This window comes from Ranitomeya imitator, chromosome 4, assembly GCF_032444005.1.
Source record: "Ranitomeya imitator isolate aRanImi1 chromosome 4, aRanImi1.pri, whole genome shotgun sequence".
Lineage (NCBI taxonomy): Eukaryota > Metazoa > Chordata > Amphibia > Anura > Dendrobatidae > Ranitomeya > Ranitomeya imitator.
The window spans coordinates 636,445,303-636,466,371 of NC_091285.1; the positions used below are offsets into that span (position 1 = coordinate 636,445,303).

Genomic DNA, 21,069 nt, shown 5'->3' on the forward strand with positions numbered 1-21,069 from the left:
ACTATTTCTAAATAAAATTATATGTTTTAAAGGGAGTATATATGTTACACGCTTTTTGATTTTCCCTTTTTCCAATTTTCTCGGATGTTTTTTCGTTGTGTTGAGCTTAGGGACTGCGGTCAGTACAGTTACCACTTCCTTCAGAGCTCGTTCCATGTTGCTCCTAGACCACCGTATCATAACAGAGCTCACAGCATGGCACAGGGTGAGTGAGTTGATGTAACAGGCAGGTGGGGGAAGGAAGGCCATGCAGTGATGCCGGCAGGGTTGTTACAGTCTCCACTTCATGGCTGAGTTGCGCGGTTCCTTCCACTTCTCAATAATATCTCTCACAGGTGGTGGGGGAAGATTTAGGAGTAAGAAATGTCATGATCTGACTTCAGTATGGTGTCAGACGTGAGATCTGGTATCAGTGAGATCTGTACTACCGGCCATTCTGTCAAATGAATAACTGCAGATGGCATGGTTGGGGCTGGATGTTATACACCAAGGGCAAGGGGCCGGATGTTATACACCGAGGGCAAGGGGTCATATGTTATACACCGCGGGCAAGGGGCCAGATATTATACACCGAGGGCGAGGGGTTCAAGATATTATACACCAAGGGCGAGGGGCCAGATGTCATATACCGAGGGCAAGGGGCCGAATATTATACACCTAGGGCGAGGGGCCGAATTTTATACACCGAGGGCAAGGGACCGGATATTATACACCGAGGGCGAGGGGCCGGATGTTATACACCGAGGGCGTGGGGCTGGATGTTATACACCAAGGGCGAGGAGCTGGATGTTATGCACCAAAGAGTGAGGGGCCGGATGTTATACACCAAGAGCAAGGGGCCGGATATTATACACTGAGGGCAAGTGGCCGGATATTATACACCGATGGCGAGGGGTCGGATGTTATACACTGAGGGCGAGGGGGTGAGGGGCTGGATGTTATACACTGAGGGCAAGGGGCCGGATGTTATACCCCGAGGGCGAGGGGTCGGATGTTATACACTGAGGGCGAGGGGGTGAGGGGCTGGATGTTATACACTGGTGACGGGGCTACAGATGTTATACACTGGGTTCGAGGCGCCTGATGTTATATATCAGGGACAAGGGGCTGGATGTTATACATTGGGGGTGGAGAACCGGATGTTATACACTAGGGTTGATGGGCCGGATATTGTACACCAGGGGGTGAGAGCCTGGATGTTATACACTGGTGACGTGAGGCCAGATGTTATACACTGGGTTCGAGGCGCCTGATGTTATATATCAGGGGCTGGATGTTATACATTGGGGCGGAGAACTGGATGTTATACACCAGGGTTGATGGGCCGGATATTGTACACCAGGGGACGAGGGGCTAAATGTTATACACTGGAAGGCAAGGGGCTGAATGTTATACACCAGGGAGTGAGGGGCTGAGTGTTGCACATCAGGTGGCGAGGAGTCGGATATTATACACTAGGGGCAATGTGGCTGAGTGACAAACCTGAAGGCAATGATTAAGACGTAAATATATGTTTTCTTTATCCCGCAGGTGATGCAATGATGGACATCTTGCATCTTCTCTTTTTCTCCGTACTTCCTATGTGTTTTTCATCAGATCCTCCAAATGGTAATTAATATAAACACATTTTCAGACACCGCAGCCCTTTATATGGTCAATACGCAATTATTTCATTCTTGGTTTTCTTTCCTTAGGTCATGTCATGAGTATGGACACTTTTCTTGGTTTTATAAAGGAGCTGGAGACCACAATGGCAGAATCTTCACCCCAGGATCTGGCTCAGCTCCTGATTTCACCATCCAGTTCCTCCAGCCTTCTTAATGCTAATCAAGCGTCCCTAGCTCATGCTTTCTTGACTCATACGGTCATGGCATTAAAAGATGACGTCTGGCAGGAAAGTGGAGTTGTCCTGGCCCCTGATGGAAGCACAGTGGCCATAAGACCCCTTCTTGGTGCCATGCTCTGGGGGTGGAAAGTTGAGTGTAAATTCGAGAATCTACAGGGAGAAGATCATCAAGAGCCAAGCTCAAAACCAGGCGACCAAAGTAGACATCCTACATCCCTAGCCATGTCTTTAGCATTGAGTTTTGCTAATTCTGAAATGTCCCTGGAAACCCCGCAAGATTTTCTCAATGGATGCTGGGATTCCATCTCCACACCCCAAACCTTCCAGCTACAAGTGGCCCCTTCCAAACATGACCTGACATTGGCACATATCAATGGTGCCTTGGATGGCAACCTGCTGAGAAAGATCCTGATCAACGAGACCCAGAAGATGAGCTCCTTACTTCAGTCATACTACTACGGGCGGCCCGCAAAGAGTGCGTTCCGGAGACAGGACTTCCAGGATCTGATAACCCAGGGACAGCTAGCCGATGAAATACTTAGGGGAATGATCTGCTATAAGGAGCATGCCGAAAACCAAAACTTACATCCTATGGCAGACAAGCAGTTCAGCGCCATTGCTTCTGAAGCGGCTAAACAGTTCGCACAGCAGTTCCTAGGTAATAAATCTCATTTTTAGGAAAAATTAGCTAGAAGCCAACAAGCTCGATGAATGAGATCTGTTATAGAATCGACAACCGCCTCTAGCCACAACGGTCAGACTGCTGTTAACCCCTTAATTGTCACTGACAATATCTGTCAGGAATATTTAAGTCGTGCCATTTTGTCTATCCATCAGCTTCCCACAACACAATCTCAGGGTGCCAATGCATTGCCATGGGAGCTGGCGGCCAGCTGAAGGCTTCAATGGATAACATCTTAATACTCCTGTGAAGCCCAGACATGGGCTGCGCTTCATATGAAACCACCAGTTTCCCTACATACCGCAATACTGTGGTACATCAATGACAAGCAAACATTTGCAATTTCAAGTTTGTTCTCTCTGAGGGGACTGAAAAATAAAGTTAAAAAAAAGCATTAAAATTTTTTTTTTGAAAAGTCAAAATAAAGAAATAATAATAATGGTCAATGAAAGCATAAAATTAATCAACCATACAGGAAACACCATAAAAAGAAAAATGCCAGAATTACCGTTTTTTTTAAACCTGTACATCACTCACAAAAAATACAATAAATACAATAAATGTAATCAATAAAAACAACAGATCACGCAGCATAAAATAAAACTATCACACGGCTCCATGGCTGGAGATATTAAAACATTATGAGTCTCAGAAAATGGAGACACAAATCAACTTTAAAAAAAAAAAATTATATTTACAAATTTCTAAATTTATTCACGTTTCCATCATTGAAATTGCACTGACCTGTACTAACCACTTCACCACAAATGGCGTTTTTTCCTACTTTTCAGTACATTATTTAGTCAAATTAATTTTGTCATTGAAAACTACATCTCACCCCGCTAGAAAACAAGACCTTGTATAGCTATATCAACAGATTAATATATGAGTTATCGAACTTATGGCTCTTGGAAAAAGAGGAAGAAAAAACGAATGTGTGAAAACAGAAAATCTCCCAGCTGTGAAGGGTTTAGGAGATAACATGGTGACTACATGCATCCACCACTAGAGGGAGCCTCCTGCATACTGAGATAGTATTGAATTCAGTGTATAAACAGTGCAGTTAGCTCCTATGCTCCCTCCAGTGGCAGTTGCAGCTAATGCATGAAAGCTTTTCTTGGTGTCAATGTTGTGCATAAATTACAAATATGAGTGAACAGGGATTTACAGAAAGTCCGTTGTTTTTTTTTTAAAGTTTTCTTTTTTTTTTTTATAGAATGTCCTGCTGTAATACCTCGCTGCATGTGGGAGGCCAAACCATACATAGGCACCCCAACTTTACTAAAGCCCCCTTTGGCTCATGTCTATATCCATCATACCTATGAGCCCTCTCAGCCTTGTCGCTCCTTCCAGGAATGTACAGCGGACATGCGCAGCATGCAGAGATTTCACCAGGTGGATCGAGGCTGGGATGACATTGGCTATAGGTAAGGAGAAAGAAGCACATCTGCTGTTCATGCCTTGACCTCTAGAAGGCGGACATTGCTATATGTCACGTGACATAAGGTATTATTAGTTAAAGGGATTGTCTGGAAATATTGCTGTGAAAAACTAGTATGCGTAACAAAAAAACTGTAGACTTTCCTGTGCAAAAAATTCTTTACTGTATGTGGAAGTTATATGTTTTGATGTTGCTTATATAACTCAGACATACTGGAAAGCAACAGTGCTAACCAGCGAACTACCACACTGACACCATTTAATCAACAGGTCCACAGTGTCATGTCATCCAGCACCTTCACATGTTTCTAGAACTGTGCAGTGTGGTCACAGCACTAATGGAAGGGATGGCAGCCTGAATGACAACTCACAGTGGCCATATTCCTTATATATTCAGGTTTTAGCAAATATAGTGGTACATTTATTCAATTTCTTTTATTATCACTATCATGATCATTTCTTTGAAGTTTACTTGTCATTTCTGGCCATTATATCTCTTGTATTCTCATTTTTATCAGTTTTCCCTTCTGTAGATTCTGTCTCTGATTTTCAGTTGTCTCTGAGCTAGTGGGTAGAGAGTGGCGGCTATAATGATTACCCACACAAAGCACACACATTCCTGCTCTCCTATGTCTGTGTAGATGATGTACAGAAGCAGCAGCAACAGCATGGTAGACATAACATCATACAGAAGTACTGAACAGTCTAGCAATGATTAGAACCCACAGGGGGAATTAAAACACTTACTAGAAAGCCGAAATACCATTTCTGTGTGGGTGTCACTGGGTTAACACGACAGACAGAAGCCAGAAGACTGTGCCGTCTGTTTTCTCCTACTACTGCATTGATTCAAAGCACTTCACCTTCATATTAAATGGTGTAAATTTCTTTTATCAGTGCAGGGGTTAATCTGCTCAGTTGAGAGCTCCTGAAAGCTTTCCTGCCTTAAGGAGCTCAGCTGTTCAGTGTTGGCCACTCCCCTCTCCTATATAGACTGGACTCTGGTAATCAGGAAATGCCATAATTAGCTTAATTGCTGTATGGTTCGGGAGTTGGTGGTTGTTGTTTGAGAAGGCGTTTGGTGGATTTATCTGTGACTGTTGCTAGGTTTTGGTTGTGTGCAAATCCTCTCCTTCTCCTACTTTGGTTTTTCCCATCCATCACTCCCCGGTGTCTCCCTCTGTCGTTTGTGTGTGCTTTTTTTTTATATGATTGTTATTTTCTTTTATCCCTGTTCGTATTCCCTTGTTAGTCTAATTGGTGTATTTGCATACACTACTACTCCCCTCTTCCCTGGGTGGGGGAAGGGAACAGACAGAGGGCAGATTCAGGAGCTAAAGAAAGGTATGTGGCCCCGGCTTCTTCATCATTAGAAGTAGTCCAGGAAACAGGGATAGCTAGGACCCCCTAGCCTTAGGGACAGGGAAGGAGCACCCGGCCCTGAGATATCCGACAACAGAGCTGCAACAGTGGGTCTTTTTTCTAACTCTGCTCCTCCTACCTGCCCTCTCCCTCCGTAAGACAGATCTTAGCTGTTTTTAAGAGTGAATGGTGAGTTCAGAAGGCAGGAGAAAAGGGTACGAGTAACTCATAAGTGGAAAAAGAAGTATAGACTTCAATAGCTGACTGTAAACTGATCCTTCAGTGAATTGGCAATTCTGACCAAGACAGATTTTAGCTGTTTTTCAGAGTGAATAGTGAGTTCAGAGGACAGCGGGAGGAGTACAAGTGAGTCATAAGTGGAGAAAGAAGCATAGACTTTAGTAGGCGACTGTAATCTGATGTCATAGCTCGGTTTTGGGATTCGATCAGATAACCTGTTGCAGCGTTGTCGGTTGCTGTGACTGGTAAGCTATTTCCCTTTCTTCACTGTCCAAATGATGATAGTTTCTATTGTCTTTGCTTTTCCTTCTTTTTTTTGTTCCTCTCCAGGTGTTTTTTATATTCCTGTTTTGGTTTACCCTATCACTTTCTGGGTGGGGTTTTATATGTTTACCCTTCTCTGCACTAGCTTGCTGGCTATACTTGTAGGTGGATTTGTGTTATGGTGTTCCAACACCGCAGTAATGGGACTTTCACTGCTAGGCAAATACCATATGTATTCCTGCTGAGTGTCTGTTTGTCTACCTTCCCAGCACCTTTTCCTTTGACATCAGCTAGAGTTCTGGGAAGTTACATAGTAACATAGTAACATAGTTAGTAAGGCCAAAAAAAGACATTTGTCCATCCAGTTCAGCCTATATTCCATCATAATAAATCCCCAGATCTACGTCCTTCTACAGAACCTAATAATTGTATGATACAATATTGTTCTGCTCCAGGAAGACATCCAGGCCTCTCTTGAACCCCTCGACTGAGTTCGCCATCACCACCTCCTCAGGCAAGCAATTCCAGATTATAAAAGTTATTCTTGTTTCATTTATTTTGGGTTCTCCTTAGTTTTCCCTCTCTCACCTTTATGATCGTGCCTTACGTTTTCTCACCCTGGTTCCTAGTGTCCACCTGCACACTTTCCTCTCCCATTGTTAGCGGTGTGTAGTGGCCTACCCTCTGGTTCCTCAGGAAGTGGAAGAAACCTCTCAACAGCCTTTTAGGTCTGAGGTGGTGTATTTAGTTAAGTGGCTAAAGATTTTTAGCTTTTTAGCTTTGAGTTACTGTTGTAATAGACCTGTGAGGAATACACACGCTTGGGGTTGTGCTGAAATAAATGGCAAGTGGACAAACAATCCACATATAGTGGGCCTTACCCTCAATATCATGCGTGCAGCCTCCCGTCTCTCTCAGCGTTGGGTAGCTGTTGGGTAGGAAGCCTTCCTTTGCCACATTTTAGGTCTCCCGCAGCACTTTCTACGCCTTGCGTGGTATATTATTTTTATAGGTAGCAGAGAAGAGACAAAGGACAACCAACTTCATTATTTTCATGCACAGTAAAGCAATAGACCACAGCGCAAAAATAAATCCTGGGCCGTCTGGCCACTAAAGAACATCGTCTACAGCACCTCTTGCTATTAGAAGCTCCTCACAGTCCATGCCAGTCCTCATGTCTGCAACTCCTAAAGATCTTGGCACCGCCAGTCTTTCCCCTGACTGGAAGCATTAGGGAAAAAAGCTTGCCGACCTTATTAAGCTCCCCCAGTTGGCTCTTAAGACCATCTGTCATTTGCCAAACATGCGTAATTTCTTAGATGCCGGTCATGCCGCTGTTCTCCTGAATCCGGCGATGTTTTTCTTTTAATCCTGCATCTCTCCATTCCTTAGATACAACCTCCTCTTTCCGCTATATAAACCTAGTCTTGCTAGCCAAGTGGGTGTGTCCTCTACTCTTCTCTGTGGGCGTCTACCAGAGAACCCAGCCCAGTTAACTAAAAAGACTGGATTTATATACAGCGAAGAGATTTCTTTTTTTATTTTGCATTTCATAAGGCTGGTTTCACATTTGCGGTTTTTTTTTTGCGTTTTTGCAGTAAAAAACGCAAAAAAAGCATGCGTTTTTTCCCTATATTTAACATTAAAAATGCATGCGTTTTTTTGCATGCGTTTTGACACGTTTTTGCAGTTTTTTCTCTGCATGCGTTGTGTTGCAGAAATGCAACATGTAGTAATTTTTGCGGCGTTTTTTTTGCCGCAAAAAAACGCATGCGTTTTTTCGCTGCAAAAAACGTATTGATGTCTATGTAAACGCATGCGTTTTTAAGCACATGCGTTTGCATGCGTTTTTAAACGCATGCATTTTTATAGAAAAACACAAGAAAACACCCTAACCCAAACTCTAACCCTAACCCTAACACAAACCCAAACTTTAACCCTAACCCAAACTCTAACCCAAACTCTAACCCAAACTCTCCAACACAAAAGAAAAACAGTTGGGCTGCACAGCCTTACTCCTTTCGGTAGATCAACAGCGGTGAGTGATGACAGGCTGACTTCAGTGCAGGGGGTGCTCGCATGGAAAGCAGATGCAAATGTATAAATAGGGAGATAAAATGCGGCAGCACTCACCCATGTGTGGTCCAAAACTTTATTCAATACATGAAAAGGTACAGCTTTGCGGTCCGAGGGAGTGCAGATGGACGGGAGGTGAGCAGGTAAACGACCTGCTCACCTCCTGTCCATCTGCACTCCCTCGGACCGCAAAGCTGTACCTTTTCATGTATTGAATAAAGTTTTGGACCACAGATGGGTGAGTGCTGCCGCATTTTCTCTCCCTATCTAACCCAAACTCTAACCCAAACTCTAACACAAACTCTAACACAAACCCTAACACAAACCCTAACACAAACCCTAACACAAACTCTAACACAAACCCTAACACAAACCCTAACACAAACCCTACCCCAAACTGTAACACAAACTCTAACACAAACCCTAACCCTAACACAAACCCTAACCCAAACTCTAACCCAAACTCTAACCCAAACCCTAACACAAGCCCTAACCCTAAGGGATCCTAACCCTAAGGGTTAGGGTTAGGATCCCTAGGGTTAGGGTTGGGATCCCTAGAGTTAGGGCTAGGGTTAGGGTTAGAGTTTGTGTTAGGGTTTGTGTTAGGGTTTGTGTTAGAGTTTGTGTTAGAGTTTGTGTTAGGGTTAGGGTTTGTGTTAGGGTTTGTGTTAGAGTTTGTGTTAGAGTTTGGGTTAGAGTTTGTGTTTTAGGGTTAGGGTTAGAGTTTGTGTTTTAGGGTTAGGGTTAGAGTTTGTGTTAGAGTTTGTTAGAGTTTGTGTTAGGGTTAGAGTTTGGGTTAGGGTTAGAGTTTGTGTTTTAGGGTTAGGGTTAGAGTTTGTGTTTTAGGGTTAGGGTTAGAGTTTGTGTTAGAGTTTGTTAGAGTTTGTGTTAGGGTTAGAGTTTGGGTTAGGGTTAGAGTTTGTGTTTTAGGGTTAGGGTTAGAGTTTGTGTTTTAGGGTTAGGGTTAGAGTTTGTGTTTTAAGGTTAGGGTTAGAGTTTGTGTTAGAGTTTGTGTTAGGGTTAGGTTTAGAGTTTGGGTTAGAGTTTGTATTTGAGGGTTAGGGTTAGAGTTTGTGTTTTAGGGTTAGGTTTAGGGTTAGAGTTTGTGTTAGTTTGTTAGAGTTTGGGTTAGGGTTAGAGTTTGGGTTAGGGTTAGGGCTAGAGATTGTGTTTTAGGGTTAGAGTTTGTGTTTTAGGGTTAGGGTTAGAGTTTGTGTTAGAGTTTGTGTTAGGGTTAGGATTAGAGTTTGGGTTAGAGTTTGGGTTAGGGTTAGAGTTTGTGTTTTAGGGTTAGGGTTAGGGTTAGAGTTTGTGTTTTAGGGTTAGGGTTAGGATCCCTAGGGTTACTAGGGTTACCTAGTTGATTTTGATGATTGGCAGTTGTCACACACTTCTCATCATGCGTTTCAAAAACGCAAACGCAGGAATAAACGCTTGTAAATGCGCCAAAACGCCGCGTTTGCGTTAAAACATGCAAAAACGCATGCGCCTAAAAAAAGCAGCGTTTAAACGTGTTTAAACGCGATTTTGCACCAAATCCGTTTAAATGCGTTTGCATTTAAAACGCTGCAGATCAAAACGCAAGTGTGAAACCAGCCTAAAACAGTATTAAGGCCTATTTTTTTTGTAGGTAATATTTATTTACTACCTTTTATTAAAGAGGACTTGTTACCTGCTAAAAAAAAAATGAGTTAAATGCCTTATATATTCTCCGAGTTACCCTGATTCTGCTCGAGGTGGAGGTGTTGCCCACATTCCACCTTGAACACTCGTGTATTGTTGCAATGTATTTTGATGTGCAATGTGTTTAGTAATGTGTGTTATTGTTAATGATGAGTTATGTTCTGACCAGCCAATCTCAATTTGTATTAAGTGTAATAATAATAATAATTATATTTGCAAATACCTCCAATTAGAAATGTAGTATAATTTTTCTGATTCGCTATGTCTCTTTCCTCATGTGCAGTGAGTGCATTGCAGGACCTTAGGTATCCATGGTTAACCCTGCTGTTTTGTTTGCATTTACTATACACTTGTAGTGTTCCGGGTCACTATGACCCGGCTTATTAAACCTTGATTTTAGACACTCTAACTCCATTTTTTTTATACTTTTTGCTTACTAGACTGTTTGTGAACATGTTTGGTAGTAAAAAAAAAAAAAGAAAAATGAACTAGAAATCTTTTTTTTTTGTTTTTATTCTGAAAAAAACAGATCCATCCAATGAGCAAAACGAAAATAGAAAACTACACATATTTTGTAAAAAAAAACAAAAAAAAAAAACAATCAAATCAAACATTTTGTGATAAAAAATTAAAGATAATAAACATTACAATGTGAATATATTTACATGATCATATAAATTTACGGATTCTTGCATGAAAAACAATACATATGATTTTTGCATAGAAATGTTTTACAGCCAGAACATGTTATACTCGTCTTGTTGTCACAAGTAGAAGGGCAATAGCTGCATCTTTTTCTTTTGATGCCGGAACAGGCCATGGGGGTAGAAGCACACAGCTGCTCTCCAAAGAAACTGAAAGGTAACATGTCTGGGCTAGCATATGTGTACTGATAAGAGCAGAGAAGATAAGAACCCTTCTGAAAACAAGCAGATAAGCCAGGAAGACAGACTTACTTAGCAAAAAAAAATTATTTGCAAGACTTTACAGTTCAGCTTTACAAAAAAAAACGTCTTAGACAGCGCGTTCTGAGCAGTCCGTTCTGCGCATAATATACACGTGTAGTGCACACCTAGTGATCTCTCCGGATGCACTCTACATTTTAGAATAGACTGCGCACCAAAAATAATCAATATAAAGCCATTTTTATGGTGCGCAGATCTCAATGCATACCCCCGGTAGAGCACGTGTACGACCCCATTGAAATAATTTAGGAAATAAATCAATTGATATACAAAAGTAGATGCAATAAATAGACCCAACTGAGGTTATAACTCCTTTATTTCACTGAAAATATGGCCTCACAGCTGTAAAAAACGATGTCGGGTCACTATGACCCGAACACAACAAGTGTACCTTTTTGCGTGTAGCAAAAAGTAAAGGAAAAAAAAAAATACTCATAGGTAGGTCCCCCCAAATGAGGAAAAGTCAAGGAGTCTCAAGTTTTATAGACTTAAAGAAAAAAATCTACAGGGCCGCAAAAAGTCTTTTCGGGTCACTATGACCCGAACAGAACAGCAGGGTTAAGAGAGTGGTAGAGGTTAAAGGGAAGGAATAGAGGGAGTTCCGTTAGGAAGGCAGATAAGGCCCAGCCAGCAGCTAGAGCAAACCTTTGATCTGAGTACTCAGCAGAGAGTCCATGGATTGAGTGTCCCTGAAAGTGAACGGAGACCGAGATAATGATAGTGTGATCCAGAGTGGAGACAAGGAAAAGCATTAGAAGGAGTGAGCGATTCTCCAGAGATGAGGTCTGGGACAGGAAGCCAAGAGAGATGGTACAGAGTTATCTAAGGGTACCGTCACATTAAGCGACGCTGCAGCGATATAGACAACGATGTCGATCGCTGCAGCGTTGCTGTGTGGTCGCTGGAGAGCTGTCACACAGACAGCTCTCCAGCGACCAACGATGCCGAGGTCCCCAGGTAACCAGGGTAAACATCGGGTTACTAAGCGCAGGGCCGCGCTTAGTAACCCGATGTTTACCCTGTTACCTAAAGAAACAAACACTACATATTTACATTCCGGTGTCTGTCGCGTCCCTCGCAGTCAGCTTCCCGCACTGACTGTGAGCGCCGGCCGGCCGTAAAGCAGAGCACAGCGGTAACGTCACCGCTGTGCTTTATGGCCGGCGCTCACAGTCAGTGCGGGAAGCTGACTGCGAGGGACGCGACAGACACCGGAATGTAAGTATGTAGTGTTTGTTTTTTTTAGGTAACCAGGGTAAACATCGGGTTACTAAGTGCGGCCCTGCGCTTAGTAACCCGATGTTTACCCTGGTTACAAGTGAAGACATCGCTGAATCGGCATCACACACGCCGATTCAGCGATGTCAGCAGGTGATCCAGCGACGAAATAAAGTTCTGGCCTTCTAGCTCCGACCAGCGATCTCACAGCAGGATCCTGATCACTGCTGCGTGTCAAACACAACGATATCGCTATCCAGGACGCTGCAACGTCACGGATCGCTATCGTTATCGTTCTAAAGTCGCTCAGTGTGAAGGTACCTTAACAGTTAAGTGATGGAGCAGTGCTGTGAAGGTAAGCGGGACAAAGAGAGAGAGCCTTGTGTGGTAGTTACAAGCCGTCGGCAAGCAGAGAAGCGAGATATTGGTCATAGTGGCGCAAGTAGCTCCAATAATGGGAAAAGGACGCGGAACCGCAGGTTAAAGAATAGGACACTGGCTTACTGGTTAGTGGTGCTGCTGTTGGAGGCTACGGAAGATCCCGAAGTGCTGTGCAGTGGTGAAGACAGAAGCAGAGAGGGAGGTTAATGGACAGAGAGCGGAGCGACCCCTGGAAGGAACAGAATGTGTATGAAGATGTTCTATGTTTTAAGAGAAATGTCCATGAAGTGTTGTACCCACTATCCACTGCACAAACTCATCCCTGCCTTTTGGTTCAGTAAAAGACAGTTTTTTTCAGTGGTGGTCTCCCTTATTGAACTTTATAAAAACCTGATCCCGGTAAGCCGAAGTTACCATCGTTATGCAGTCTACAAGGGTGTAAAACCCCTACAGTTAAAGCCCACAAACTAAGCCAGGACCCCCAGTTTCATGAAATGTGTCAGGGCGTGGAAGATGAGTACCTCGCCCACAGCTACAGCCCCTTGCCACGTTACATTTGGCAGAATAGGCAAGCTTCGAACCTGCGCAAGGAAAATCCCACCCAGTGAAAGACAATGCTACAACAGTCTAACTGGGCATCTCTTCAGAGTCTTCTCTGGGGGTTGTGCGCTTTCACCCATCACAGATGCTGTCAGTCACAGAGCGGCAGCTGATCTAGCAGTCTATCAGTCTTAGGCGCTGACTAGCACACCCCTAGATAAGGCTGTGAAGAAATGCCTAGTTGGACTGCAAAGCAGAAATTTCACATGTCGAGCTTAAACTTTGTTTATAAATGGCAGAAGGAATCTGCTAACATAAAAAAACACATTCTTACCTAACAGTTTTCCGCCACTGCTCTGTACTGCTGCTGATGTCCCCTACCAGTTACCTGCCTTTCTCTTCCAGCATAGGTGTCAGGTGACCGGTGCAGCTAATCGAAGACCACTGATTGACAGCAGCTGTCACCTGATGCTCCTACCTGGAAGGAAGAAACAGCCTCCTAGCTCTTTTTTTCGCAGCTCAGATGAAACATGACCATTCAAGCCAGAAGACAACTACAGATAAAAGAAGGAGTCAGGAGAGCAGCAGGGGATAGTGGCAGCAGGATGAAGGACGAAGGAGTGGACACTGTCATGTAGATAAGTATGTGTATTTTTTTTGTGAGCACCACTCAGGGCCCAATTCTAAACTGAGTTCGAACATTAGACAACCCCCTTTAACTTTATTATGTTGCCGAACTTCAACTTTCTTATTTTTCTATTGATATAGGAATATGGAGAATGTTGTAAGATGCAATGTCGTGATATACTTTGTGTCTCAATATACTTTGTTTTGTACTGTGTCTCAATTTTTAACAGTTTTTAAGATCTCAGAATAGTCATTAAATGTGACCCTCTATTTTCATTTCCACAGGGTTGAACTGTGTCATCCTCACATAGGTGCATGACTCGGTACAATAAAGAGCTGTGCACCGAAATTATCACTATCGTGTAGCCTGTAGCAAATTACAAAAGAAGAGAAATACCCAGGCAAAAAGTGCAGCCCCCCCATATACTAATGTCTGCTGAATCCACCAATATCAACAAGTTTGGCGGTCGGACTGGAGCGCAACCCCCTCATAATGCAGCCCCCACAGAAATATAATGTAGCCCCCATCATAGGGCATAATGCAGCCCCCTGAAAGGGTATAATGCAGCCCCCCTCCACCACCAGTATTGTTCTCCCCCTCCACCCCCATCATTGTACTCATCACCACCTCCATCATTGCCTCCTCCCCACCACCATTGTCCTTTCCACCACTACAATCTTTGTCCTTTACACAACAACTATTACTGCTTTCTCCCCCACCCCCATCATTGCCCATTCCAACACCTCCATCATTGCCTCACCCACCACTATCATTGTCCTTTCCACCACAACCATCATTGCCTTGCCCACCACCACCCCTTCATTGCCCATTCCACCACCTCCATCATTGCCTCCCCCACCACCATCATCATTGCCTCCCCCCACCACCATCATTACCTTCTCCCCCACAACCCCATCATTGCCCATTCCACCACTTGGATCATTGCCTCCCCCACCACCATCATCATTGTCCCCACCACCACTATCATTGCCTCCCCCACCACCATCATCATCATTGCCTCCCCCACCACCATCATCATTGCCTCCTCCACCACCATCATCATTGCCCATTCCACCACCTGGATCATTGCCTCCCCCTACCACCACAATCATTGCCTCCCCCACAACCATCATCATCATTATCTCCCCCACCACCATCATCATTGCCTCCCCCACAACCATCATCATTGCCTCCCCCACCATCATCATTGCCTCCCCCACCATCATCATTGCCTCCCTCCACCATCATCATTGCCTCCCCCCACCATCATTGCCTTCTCCCCCATCACCCACATCATTGCCAATCTCCAATAGCTCCAATAAACACACACAAAACCACTATCACACATACAGCACCACACACAGACAGCACCGCACCACTCTCTCACACACACATACACACACACACAAAGCACTGCACACACGCAGGCAGGCAGAGACACACAGGCAGGCAGAGACACACACATAGCACCCACTCACCTCTTCGACCGTTCCCAGCAGCCACAGCATATCCCAGCACCTTCCTCTCTGAAACAGCCGCACTGAATGATGATGTCATCCAGCCACGCTGAGTCAGACAGGAAGTGTCATGCAGGCTGGCAGGAAGTAGGACGGCATGGGATCCCTGCAGCTCCTCACCGGTCCCAAGCTGCAGGGATCGCAATCAGGGCCCACCGCCCTTTGGGGGCCCATCTCCAGGGCCCCAATTCAGCAGCTCCAGCGGGCAGTGTTAGCTTCAGCCTGCGGCTAATGCTGCCCGCTATTAAAATGAAATGGTATTCACTCCTCTCCACACCCATGGGGGCATGGGGAAGCGTGAATATTAATTTCTCTTTAGCAGCGGGGACAGGCTCCTGTCTCCAGCTACTCCTCTCTGGCACCGGGAGAGCCCCCCTTGACTCAGGGGCCACATAGCAGCTGGGTGTGCCACTATTAATGACACGCCACTGGCAGGGGGGCCCCTGGAGCAGTTAGGGCCCTAGGCAGATGCTGGCCAATATGCCAGCAGGTGTCAGTGCCTGGGCCCACCGGAGAATCCTCCGGTTCTCTGGTGGACCAGTACAACCCTGCTCTACTGTGTATGGCGGGTGGTAACCAACTGATTGTCAGGGAAGATGTAGATTGGGCATGTCCAATTTCAGACTGCCGACTGATTCTTTCTTCGAGGGATAAACCGCAGGCTGAGATGTCTGATGACAGCTTTCTCATAGAGAACACAGGAGCACTCTGCCGAACAAGCGCTCTTTTGTATGGGAAAGGCGGCCAGCTGACAGCCAAACGATCAGCTGAAGCATTGTTCATTTGACGTCCATTTATTGCATATGGGGGCCTTTACACAAGGCACAGGGAGTGGATAGGGTCAGTTGTGAGACATGATAATATGTGTAGTGTTAATAGAGGGTTGAAAGCAGAGAAAAAGTGACTCGAGCTTGGTGTTCCCACAGTAGACATAAGTAGCAGCCATTTGACAGGAGGCTTCAAAAACAGATTGGACTATTGGAAATGTGGAATTGGCCTCCTGGTCTACTTGAAGTACACTTCAGCACAGCAAATTTGATGAGCTACTAACATTGTACCCACAATCATGGAGTTCTGGTTGCAGTTTCTGCAAGAGAGACTGACAAGTTGCAGTAGTAAAACCCAGTTCAATATTGCAGGCACCTGGTGTACCGATCTCATAACTGAAACAATAAGAATTTAGAGATTATATTGCTCATTCCCCATTCAGGAACTATAATTATTGCCCCAATTCATAGACTACACTGCTCACTCCCAGCTCAGAAGCCACTCGTAGTTCAGTAGTCCAAGAACTGATCTAGACAGAGAAGCCATTTGTGAAAGGTTCCTCATTTGTGAAGTTGAAATCCAACCTAAGTTGTGAGAGAGAAAGGATTTTCCATCTCCAAAATTTGGGTCCTCGACTCGTTGATATCAATGTGGTGCGGGTTCAGTTTCAAGTTCTCTTACCCAAAGCGAATTTGGCCTGACGCTCGGTCGGGTAACAGAGCCTGAACTTCCATGGGTCCGCTCATCTCTAGCGTGAACTAATTATGTCCTGCTCATCTCGTATATTACTATGACCAGGAAAGATTTCTATTCCCTGGAAGTAAATTAAAGAATAGTTTCATTCAACCACTACAAGATGAGATATCATATTAACGATACTTGAAATAACCTTCTTCTTAGGTAGTCAAAATCCTAGACTCCAAAGTTACTAGACATAACTTTTACGAGATAGATAAGAAGACGTAAATAAATTTTGTGTCCAAAGGTAAATTATTTGGGTTTTTAAAAATGTATTTATAGCTTATAGCTATGTCACAGGTTCCTTCTCCGGCACCACACAATCAACAGAGCCAGCGAAGAGTGAACAATCCCAAGACCTTTATTTAGGCAAAAGTACGAAAGGTCCATATACGATCCACCACACAAAGGATAAAATAGTCCAGAACACGAATGCAGTTCAGTTACAGAATAAAAGTCCAACAATCCAGCACAGAGGGTAACAGTCCATATTCCCTTCTTTCTCTCTCTGACATGCTCTTCACATCAAGGTTCCACACAGGATCTCATCTCTGTCTCACCTCCCTGATATTTTCAAGTCCCTCTCCTTAGGGTATGTGCACACGTCCGGATTTTTAGCGGGTTTTTTTGCGGATTTTCGCCATAAAAACGCTATAAATCCGCTAAAAAAACGCTAACATTATGCATCCTATCATTTATAATGCATTCCGCATTTTTTGTGCATATGTTAGCGTTTTTTTCCGCAAAAAAACGCATACCGCAAAAAATCCGGACATGCTCTATCTTTTTGCGGATTTTCTGCGGATTTCCTATCAAAATGGACATTTCGGAAAAATCCGCAAAAATTCCGCAAAAAATCCGCGCAAAAAACGCGTCAAAAACGCACAAATTCTGCGAGAAATCCGCGCGAAAAAAGCACGCGGATTTCTGGCAGAATTCTCCGGATTTTGTCAGGAAAAAATCCTGACGTGTGCACATACCCTCATTCACAGGTTAGGGGGGTGGGTAGCAGGGGCTCATTGTTTCAACAACCTAGGTCAACATGTCATTAGCATATTAGCAAACAATATTATTCACTGACTCTGTGGAGAGATAACAATACAGAACTGTGGGAAGAATATCAGATGGCAAATAACTCATCCTACAAGAGAAACCATGAAAATAAGTAAAATATAAATATACACAAAAATGATACCCACATAGCACATCTCCCCATCACAACCTCTCCCCCCTCATAGTAAGTGAGCACGCCATTAGGTCTACACAGACCTCTGGCCTGCTCACTTTAGTCCACTTTGCTCCACTGTTTATAGTTCCTTGTACAGTGGCAGGGGTTGCAATAATCATGAGCACTTGTTATCCATAAAGTCCGGGGTCCTGGCTTTATGGTCATACCAGGCTTTTTGACTGGACTGGGCCGTTCACTGATGTTCATTAGCCAGGGTAGCTAGCTGGGCGAGACAGTCTCTGAACTCTAGAACGTAGGGAATGATGGGCATTCCGGTATCTGCCATATCTCCCTCCAATTGTTCTTTCAGAAGAGTGAGAGGCCCACGGACCTTCTGCTCCCACAAAATGACTTTGTAACTCCCCAATGCCATTTCCAAGGAGGATATCTGCAGGAAGTCCTCCCATAACTCCAATCCAACACAGTTTTTCTCCAAAACCATAATCCAAACGTACCAAAGCTCGCTGTATATATTTGCGGATACCCCCCGCCAGGACAATGGGAATTCCCGGGCCCTGGTGAATTTCCTCAGGTCGAACCACACGGGGGTCAGTGATAGTCAGGAATGCCCCCGTGTCTCTAAATTCCGACACTTTGTATCCATCAATTAAGACATCCTGCAGGTGGCAATGCCATTGCTCTGTATTTCTGATGGACAAAGGCCGGAGTCCGTACACTCCAGGAGGGGTATCCATGGTGTCGTGGTCGGTGGTCCACTCTGGTGGGGGTGGTGGTAGCTCTTCCTCAGGCAGAATGGAGTGCACAAGATGCACTGGATGAGGTGGGGCTGTGTGGGGCTCCCTCCGAATCCTTGAGGGACAGCCAGACTGCAAATGTCCAGGTTGCCCACACCCGTAACATCTCCTCTCTGTGATACCCCCAGGTTGTGGTCGGAACTGTTGGGGCCCAGGATTGTGAGCTGTGATTGTCATCGGCCTGCGGCTGGGTGAAGGGGCAGATATAATCGGAGGGGGACGGGGCGTGGGAGAAGGCCGTGGTTCATTGTCCAGAAGCCTCCTCCATTGCGGTCGGATAGTAAGGGCTTCATCGGCTAGGGCTGCAGCTCTATCCACGGTGCACGGCGTGCGCTCCCGGACCCATTCCCGTACCTATGTGGGGCACTTGGCAAGAAATTGTTCTATAAGGAACGCCTGTATAACATCTTCCACAGTCAAGGCATTTTCTGCTTCCAGCCATCTCCGACATGCCTGGGACATCTTATGTGCACACATCCTAAATGAGCCCCCCGTGGTGCATGGGAGGTCTCGGAACATGGCCCTATATGAGTCTGGGGTGATAGCATGGTAATCCAGGATAGTCTGCTTTATAATGTTATAATCTCGATTCCGCTGTGAGTCAATGGTTCGGTGAGCCTCCGCCAGGCTACCGTTCAGAAGTCCCACTAACAAACGCATCCAGCCAGAGTGGGGCACCTCCATCACAGCACACTGCTGCTCAAAGTCCTTGAAGAACCCCTCCACATCTCCGGAAGCCTCATCAAATGGCTTAAACTCTGTCCGAGTGATCCGTACAGGCTCCCGGATCGTTGGGTTTACATTCCACATTGCGTTACTCCCTCTTTCAAGCTCCATTGCTTCTTGTCTCTGATGTGCCCAGCGGTCAGCCTCCTCCTTGTACTCCTGAGAGACGCCTGGGCCCAGAACCGCCAACTCTTCTTCGTACCACACCACCCACTGGCTTTTTGGGGTGGGGGTCTTTGTCTCCAGTGCTCGTCCTTCAGACATATGGGAGAAGGTGGTCTGGCTAGCACCCACAAGTAGATCAATTAAGGCCTCTTTAGTCAATCCCTGGTAGTTCAGGCCCAGGTCTCTGGCTCTCTCCTGTAAACTGGATACAGTCCAATTTCTGTACTCACTCTGTGGGTGGTTCTCCATTAGGTTATGCTCCGTTGATCCCACTGCTTGCCACCAGTTGTCACAGGTTCCTTCTCCGGTACCACACAATCAACAGAGCCAGCGAAGCGTGAACAATCCCAAGACCTTTATTTAGGCAAAAGTATGAAAGGTCCATATACGATCCATCACACAAAGGATAAAATAGTCCAGAACACGAATGCAGTTCAGTTACAGAATAAAAGTCCAACAATCCAGCACAGAGGATAAGAGTCCATATTCCCTTCTTTCTCTCTCTGACATGCTCTTCACATCATGGTTCCACACAGGATCTCATCTCTGTCTCACCTCCCTGATATTTTCAAGTCCCTCTCCTCATTCACAGGTTAGCATATTAGCAAACAACATTATTCACTGACTCTGTAGAGAGATAACAATAAAGAACTGTGGGGAGAATATCAGATGGCAAATAACAACTCATCATACAAGAGAACACCTTGAGGGGTGTGGCCTAACTGCCGATGGAGTAGGTCGCACAGAGCGGGAGCTCCGTAGCCAGGAACCTTAAAGCGGCCCATATCTACCTCCTCGGCGTTCTCGTTCACCTCCGCGATATCGGTACCGGTTCCCGGTGCGGTGGTAAGTGTATGGGGAAATCTAAAGCGGGCGCCCATGATCCCTCCAGGAGAAGTCCTGATTTCTTTGCGGCCACCCCACAGCCACCGCCGAAATCCAAGATGGCGCCATCCTCCCCCAGGCCTTCCCGCTCTTCGCAACGCAACGCTCAAGCGTCGCAATCAAGTGGTGCAGCGTTGCATTCAGGCGGAGCAGCGTTGCACTCAGGCGGAGCAGCGTCGCACTCAGGCGCTGCAGCGTCGGATTCAGCTGACGGTCCGGTGACTGCTGCTCTCCTCAAGGGCCTACTTGGAGACCTCAGAACTTCCATTCAAGAGGATATGCGCACTATGCTGGCTGAACTAAGAGGGGAGGTGGTGGAGCTGGGTAATCGCACTGACCGCCTGGAACGCAAGATGGCGGAGCTGGTCTCTTCCCATAACGAACTCTGGGACGCTCATGAGACCCTGCAAACCCTGGCCACTAAAACCCACTCTAAAGCCCTGGACCTGGAAGATAGGTCCAGGAGAAATAACGTCAAACTCGGAGGCATTGAGGAATCTGTCCTTGCAGGGGATTTGAAGCTATTTCTGCAGGACTTTATGGCTGCAGCTCTCCCTCAGTTTGCTCCAAAGGATATCATAATTGACCGTGTGCACAGGATCCCTAAACCCTCTGGCCTGGGTCCCTCCGTCCCAAGAGACGTGCTGGCACGCATACACTTCTACGAAATGAAGGAAGATTTTCTCCAGGCTCTAAGGAAGAATCCAACCCTCCCTGAAAGATTTGCACGCATCTCTGTTTTTCCAGATCTTTCCCCGGGTACTTTGGCCCTTCGGAGGGCCTTTGCCCCCTATACTACTATCCTCAGAGAGAAAGGCATCCAGTACCGCTGGGGGTTTCCTACCAAGCTCCTCATCCGCAAAGATGGATCGATCACCACCTGCCTGACTCCGTCTCACGCAGCTTCCGCTCTCTCCAAATGGGGACTCTCAACTCCTGACTCTCCGGTCTCTGTGACCCTT

General features: G+C 45.5%; 1 protein-coding gene across 2 annotated transcripts in view; it reads left to right on the forward strand.

Annotated features, from left to right (window-relative positions):
• Window positions 1–21,069, forward strand: part of PGLYRP2 (peptidoglycan recognition protein 2) — a 43,081-nt gene that overhangs the window by 15,674 nt on the left and 6,338 nt on the right. The window contains exons 1-4 of one of the 2 annotated variants that reach the window (XM_069766820.1): window positions 188–205; window positions 1,531–1,608; window positions 1,695–2,504; window positions 3,745–3,955. In XM_069766820.1, the coding sequence (XP_069622921.1) occupies window positions 196–205; window positions 1,531–1,608; window positions 1,695–2,504; window positions 3,745–3,955 (1,109 nt within the window). In that variant the 5' untranslated portion in view covers window positions 188–195. Of the gene's footprint in view, window positions 1–187; window positions 206–1,530; window positions 1,609–1,694; window positions 2,505–3,744; window positions 3,956–21,069 lie in introns of those variants that run through there. The other variant, XM_069766821.1, reaches the window with a different exon arrangement.